A 7236-nucleotide genomic window follows, 5' to 3' on the forward strand; every position below is an offset into this window, starting at 1 on the left:
TGTGTGTGTGTGTGTGTGTGTGTGTGTGTGTGTGTGTGTGTGTGTGTGTGTGTGTGTGTGTGTGTGTGTGTGTGTGTGTGTGTGTGTGTGTGTGTGTGTCAGAAGGAGGGGGAGAATGGATGGGTCAGCCCGTCACAGCGATGGGAACGGCATTGTTCTGGTGTTCAGCGGGTTGATGAAGGAACACAGGAGGCAACAGGCAAACAGGCATGTCCCTGGTTCAATGCAGGATAACTCCCCTTCCATGAACAGCCTCCTCGTTTAGCATTACCCCACAAATGTTACCCTTTCGACAGGGGTGCTATTACACCTTAACGTCCACCCAAAAATTCTGGAACTATCATTTATTTTTAGCTCCTATTTTTGTTGTTTTGCCCACGAGGTTAAATCCAACCGGGTTGACAGAACTCTTCCCGACTCAAAGCTCCACTCAGACCGTGTACGCCAAGGGGGCATTGGCGACAGTCGAGAGTTAAAGTAGCCCACCGGAGTCATGTTTCAAAGGCCTTAACGCTGTTGATTTATACCCCCCCCCCCCCCCCTACCGACACCACCACCACCACCACCCGTCTTAAGCCCTGGCGTACAGCAGTCGGTCTCTTTCATCTGGGGCTTTCTGGGCGGTGGGGGGGTGGGGGGGTGGGGGGGGGTGGGCACGGAAATATACCGTTCACACTTAGGCGGTCAGAAGGACGTCTTTTTAAAGGTGCCCACGTGCGGCCAGATTGGTGTCTTTGTCACGCGCCGGTAGGAAACATTGTATCCCTCCTTCTGCGTAGAGTACATGGCTGGGTTCAGTAGCTGCTGTCGAAGAAATACTGTACGACAAAAGGAAAAGATTGAATTACTTTTAGATCCTGAGTTGTTTCTGTGGCCATGCCGGTAATACCGGCTGCTCCACACAGTCACTGATGATTATGACGCGTTTGCTTCTTCGATCAAAAGTACAGTCCCGAAAAGTCCAGTAAAGTCCACAAAAAAGTGAACAAAAACAGCTCAAAGATTTGAAATCATAAAATATTGAGCTGTATTTATTTGTGGTATTTTTATTTGTACCGTCCATCTCTTAAGGGAGAGGGTTTATGTCTTAGGGGAAAGGGTTTGAATGTGTGAGTTTTAGATTCCTTCCAAGACTAAACTCTGAGAATAGTATGTATTTATCTACACCTGCATCAACCCTCATCAGCGTGATATGTGATATGTTGTTTATTTCTATGTTTTTCATGCACTGTCTATGTATGTGGTATGTGTTCTTTTATATGCCTTTTTGCACCATGTACGGCACTTTGGCCAGTAAAAACTGTTTTTAAATGTGCCTTATAAATACATTTTGCTTACTTACTACTTACTCTCTCCGGTCTCCACCATCAGGTTTCTCCACGCTGTCCTTGGCAGACCAGATGAGTCTACTGCAGAGCGCGTGGATGGAGATCCTGGTGCTGAGCATCGTGTTCCGCTCGCTGCCCTGCGAGGAGGAGATGGTGTACGCCGAGGACTACACCGTGGACGAGGACCAGGCCCGGGTCTCCGGCCTGCTGGACCTCCACGTGGCCATCCTCCCCCTGGTGCGGCGCTTCAAGAAGCTCCGCATGGAGAAGGAGGAGTTCGTCACGCTCAAGGCCATCGCCCTCGCCAACTCAGGTAGGACCGCCGTTGTTGTTAGGGAGAGCCAGGGTATGTGTGTGTGTCTGAGATTGTGGCCGCTCTTTGGTTGATTGATTGATTGATTGATTGATTGATTGATTGATTGATTGATTGATTGATTGAAAACTTCATCTCTTAGTGCATGCACTAAGAGATGTAACACACGGCGGACAGGAAGTAACAGTTAAAAGTGTGAATATGTTCTTGTGTGAATATGATTTTGTATACAGTTTTATTTAGGTAAAAAAATATATATATATATCCCTAAAAAAATGACCTTGATGACCTCATAGCTGGCTACGGGCACGTGCGGGCCGATCATGGTCAAACACTGAAACACAGACTCTGATATCAATTTTGAAATAATGAACTGTGAATGAACGCTAAATTGCCCTCCAAAAACCCAGGTTAACGTCATTACATTACATTACCAATTATGAACGCATGTGGACGCACAGGTGTAGTCGGACGCTCACAAACTCTATGATTTCTATCCCCGCGCCCGGAGGTCTTCAAACAGTTGATTTAGACGGACGGCCGCTAAATGAGGTGGACACGTCGACACCTGACACCTCGATACTTATACCAGTGTTCCACACGCTTTGAACCAAATCCCTTTGATTTGGACTGAGGGGGGTAAAGTCACCCTGAGGGCTACGGGAACAGGACATCTTGTCTGCTTTATCTGAAGGGGAGATCGGGAAAGTCAGCATCATCAGAATTTAGCCAATCAAAGAAATAACAACGACAACGACAACAACTACAAAAAATGTCTGCTGGCGGTCTATCTCTTGAGCCAATCGTTGATAAGAGGGGACAAGTGGGTCAGGAACACAAGCTTTTTAATTAAATACCCTCCCATGAGTGTGTGTGTTTTTGTACGTGACTGTCTGTGTGTCTGGGTGTGTATATGCTGGTGTACCTAAATTGGAATGTGTGTGTGTGTGTGTGTGTGTGTGTGTGTGTGTGTGTGTGTGTGTGTGTGTGTGTGTGTGTGTGTGTGTGTGTGTGTGTGTGTGTGTGTGTGTGTGTGTGTGTGTGTGTGTGTTTGCCAGTGTATGCGATTGTCTCCTTGTATGTGTATGTGTGTTTGTGTGTGTTTGTCTATTCCTGTGTTTGTGTGACTATATATTTAGGTATATCGATATACCTTTGTGTGTATATGTGTGTATCCCACTGCGTACGTGTGTATATGTGTGTATCCCATGTGTGTGTGCGCGTATGCCTGTGTGCATGTATGTGTGTGCGTGTGTGTGTGTGTGTGTGTGTGTGTGTGCATGCGTGACTACCTGTCTGTGTGTGTGTGTTTGTGTGTGTGTGTCTGTATTTCTCAGTGCCTATGCCTGTGTGCATGCGTGTCGATCTGTGCGTGTGTGAGTGTGTCCGTGCCCATCTGTGTGTGTGTTTGTGTGTGTGAGTGTGTGCATGTCCATCTGTGCGTGTGTGTGTTAGTTTGTGTGAGTCTGTGTGTGCCCATGTGTGTGTGTGTGTCTGTGTGTGTGCATCTCCATCTGTGTGCGTGTGTGTGTGAGTGTCCATCTGTGTGCGTGTGTGTGTGTGCGTGTCCATCGGTGTGTGTGCGTGCCCGTCTGTGTGTGCGTGTGTGCGTGTCTCATTGCGCTCTCATTCCCTCCATCTCGCTGCCCAGGAGCTGCCAGTAGCCTGGCCCTGCGCAGCCCAGTGAGGGGAGATATATTTAGCATTTCATTAGGAAAACAGGGCCTGTCAATAAAATGTGTTAAGTGGAGTGAAATGAGCGCCGGGCAGCGGCGGGACTCGTTTGTTCCTATGTGAAGATGCGGCGACCGTATCGACAGTTTTCTTTTCATGATGGGGTCCCCCCCCCCCCCCCCCCAACCCCCCTACCCCTACTCCCCCTCACTAATCAATGGCTGTTAGGGCTCTTTTCTCCTGCCTGACTGAAAGGAGAAAAACAAAATGCTGAGCCCGGGTTTATTTGGCGTGTTTTGGTTGGTCTTCAGATGACCGAATCTCAGGGGATAGGAGTAGCGCAGGGGTTAGGGTGGACGGGTGAAAGAGACGGGGGAGATGGGGGAGAGAGGAGGGGGAGACATGTGAGAGACGTGAGAGAGATGGGGGAGACTGGTGGGAGAGAGGTGGGTGGGGAGGTTGGGCGATGGGGAGAGAGGTAGGGGATGTGGGGGAGAGATGGGGGAGGCAGAGAGAAGAGGGGAGACATGTGAGAGCGGTGGGGAGACATGTGATGGAGATGGGGGAGACATGTAAGAGAGAGGGGGGAGATGGGTGAGAGAGGTGGGTGAGACTTGAGCGAGAGGGGAGACGTAAGAGAGATGGGGGAGACGGGTGAGAGAGAAGAGGGGAGACATGTGAGAGAGACGGGGGAGAGATGAGGGGGAGACGGGTGAGAGAGAAGAGGGGAGACATGTGAGAGAGACGGGGGAGAGATGAGGGGGAGACGGGTGAGAGAGGTGGGGAGGCCATGGTGGAGCTTACGCGGCTCGTTTGAACACCGACAGCGGCGGCTGTGGTGGTGGCAGGGATTCTCTGGCTCCGCTGTGTGTGTGTGTGTGTGTGCGTGTGTGTGTGTGTGTGTGCGTGTGTGCGCGTGTGTGTGTGTGTGTGTGTGTGTGTGTGTGTGTGTGTGTGTGTGTGTGTGTGTGTTGGGACAGGGGGGGTATCCAGAGCAACAGCTGTGGATATTCATGGCCATTGATTTAGTAATTAGCAGAGTATTGACGGCGCGGTCGCGGGGCGGCTGACGGATTACGGGGAAATTGTTTCTTCAAAGTTACTTCAGCATTCCGCCCCTCACCTCATCTCCAAGAGACACACACACACACTCAAACGCACACACACACACACACACACACACACACACACACACACACACACACACACACCAGACAACTGGTGACACACACGCCTACGCTCAGACACACACGCACACACACAGCAGACAACTGGCAACACACACACCTAAATACACACATACACACACACACACCAGACAACTGGTGAGACACACGCACACACCTATACACACACACACACACATGCAGACAAACGTAGCTGTGTGTGTGTGTGTGTGTGTGTGTGTGTGTGTGTGTGTGTGTGTGTGTGTGTGTGTGTGTGTGTGTGTGTGTGTGTGTGTGTGTGTGTGTGTGTGCGCCTGCCTGCCTGCCTGCCTGCCTGCCTGCCTGCCTGCCTGCCTGCATGCCTGCCTGCCTGCGTGCGTGCAATGTGTATTTCTGCTTGAACTTGTGTGCGCACATTTATGCGCGTGTGTTTGTGTGGGTGTGTGTGTGTGTGAACATGTGTATACTGTGCGCATTTATGAGTGCGTGTGTGTGTCTGTGTACTGTGCACACAGACACACACCCACACACCGAGCCAAGCGGGGACCGGATCAGAATTAACATGGAGGTTTCAGATGAAGACTGCTCTAACACATGTGCGGTCCACATAGCCTACTTAATTTCCCAAGATAGAAACGCAATTTACACAGAAGGAGACTGGTAAAAGAGACTTAATCAGTCAGTTAGGAACATAATTAGCCTTGTACTTTCCCTTTTTTCTGCCTCATTTGCCCGTTGCTTCACTACTGTTCACTCCTCTGCTCGACAACTTTTGCCAGGCAAAATTGATTTAAATCAGCCACCAAACTCAAGTTGACGACGTCTTGGTTGAGGGCTTTTTTTGTCGTAAAAGCGCCCTTGTGCGTTTTTCTCTGAGTCGAACGTGTGGTGTTAAAATTGATCACCCGTTTTTTTATCCTTTTCGGATAAACTGTGTGTTTCTGCGATTGCTTTACGTTGAGATGAAACCTTCAGCCGTTACTGTCCATCTGTTTATCGGCAACAAAACCGCCGTCAAAAACAGAAACCAAACTCAACCGAATTGTTGTTTACCTGTCCGGGAGTCGCCATGCTCTCCGTCCTTCAGAGATGGCAAACAGATCCCATTCCCACCTTTTTTGTCCCCTTCTCCCCTCCAAAAACCCGTAGACTTACACATAGAGAGCAGGTTTTTTAATAAGTCTCAACTGGTTTTATTTCAGAGCCTATACATAAGGGGGCCAACTGCTCTTTCTTATGGAAATGAAGGCCAGCTGCCACCGCGCTCAGCCTAACCATACCCTGGTAATGCAGCCATCTGAATTCATTAGCAGGAGGGTTGCGTGGTCGGGGACTCTGAAAGAAATGAATCTTCCCCACAATATATTTATACAGCAGCCCCTCCGCTACGTCTCTCCTCCTCTCTCCCCTCTCCTCCTTCATCTCCCCGGAGACTCGGCCATGCATAGGAATTTATTTAAGGACAGTCATTAACCACTCGCAAGAGTGAGGGGGTAAATAAAACCCTCTCTCCAAAATTGGATGGTGGAGGCTGGGTGGAGGGTTCCGGGTAGTTTGGTATCAGAGGATGGGCGCGATCGGAGGGGAGTCGGTTCGTAGCTACAACATGTGGGTCTGGTGATGTGCTTTGTTAATAAAGGATGGCTGGATGGATGAGGTAGGATGTTTGACAGAAAGGTGCTGGGTTTCGATCGCGAATGTCAGCCGCTTTGCGCGAGATACACCTCGTTCCTCCTGGGAAACACATTGGGTGTGTCTTTAATTCACTGTAAGTTGCTTTTGGACAAAGTGCTATTTGAGTGTCTCTATGCCATGAAATATTAAAAAAGGTGTACTATTCATAATCCTGACATGGGGTACCAATATTATTGGTACTATTTATGATTTACTTTTGGAGTCATGTTTCATTTCTAATCATATTTGACAGATAATGCAATTGTCTGTCTGATTTCGTGATACTTTGTTGACACTAGTCTTCAGTGTGTATAACCTTAGCAATCTCCTGGCAATAAGATGTGACATTTTTCACAATCATTCCAGATAACTTAAAGTCAGTGTGCCTTGAAGTTCTGGTTGGGCGGGGGGGGATCCCTCATGGAGCCCTTCAACAGGCCCCCTCCGTCCTTGCAAAAAGGCCAGGAAGCACATGTTGAAAGGACTCGAATCCCAAACGCCCTCGTTAACCTCTCCCTCCCTTCCTCCCCTCCCTCCCCCCTGCCCCCCTGCAGACTCCATGCACATAGAGGACATCGAGGCGGTGCAGAGGCTGCAGGACTCCCTGCACGAGGCACTGCAGGATTACGAGGGCTCCCAGCACGCCGAGGACCCTCGGCGGGCCGGCAAGCTGCTCATGACCCTGCCCCTGCTGAGGCAGACGGCCTCCAAGGCCGTGCAGCACTTCTACAGCATCAAGATGCAGGGCAAGGTGCCCATGCACAAACTCTTCCTGGAGATGCTGGAGGCCAAGGCCTGACCGGGCGCTCGGTGTGGGGGCGGGGGGGGGGGTGTCGTGGTCGACGCTGACGACCACCACGACCACCATGACGACGACGTGAAGGTGTGCGTGCGTGTGTGTGTGTGTGTGTGTGAGTGTGTGTGTGTGTGGGGGGGGGGAAGAGGGCGCGCATCACCCAGACGTAGGAGGTAAACAAAGGAGGCCCGCTTAAAAAAGAACAAAAATGGTGGTGTGCCAAATGAAAATGAATGGACAAAGGACGAGACTTGGACTACCGTCACTGGTAAACGAACACAGGGA

At 50.1% G+C, this 7236-nt stretch overlaps 1 protein-coding gene across 1 annotated transcript in view; it reads left to right on the top strand.

The window, feature by feature from the left end:
- The window catches only part of LOC115534164 (steroid hormone receptor ERR2-like), a 46064-nt gene extending 39098 nt beyond the window's left edge, over positions 1 to 6966 (top strand). Inside the window, exons 6-7 of the mRNA XM_030344907.1 lie at positions 1372 to 1641; positions 6710 to 6966. Of these exons, the coding sequence (XP_030200767.1) occupies positions 1372 to 1641; positions 6710 to 6954 (515 nt within the window). The 3' untranslated portion in view covers positions 6955 to 6966. The remainder of the gene's footprint in view (positions 1 to 1371; positions 1642 to 6709) is intronic.
- The last annotated feature ends 270 nt before the right edge of the window (positions 6967 to 7236 follow it).

This window comes from Gadus morhua, chromosome 21, assembly GCF_902167405.1.
Source record: "Gadus morhua chromosome 21, gadMor3.0, whole genome shotgun sequence".
Taxonomy (NCBI): domain Eukaryota; kingdom Metazoa; phylum Chordata; class Actinopteri; order Gadiformes; family Gadidae; genus Gadus; species Gadus morhua.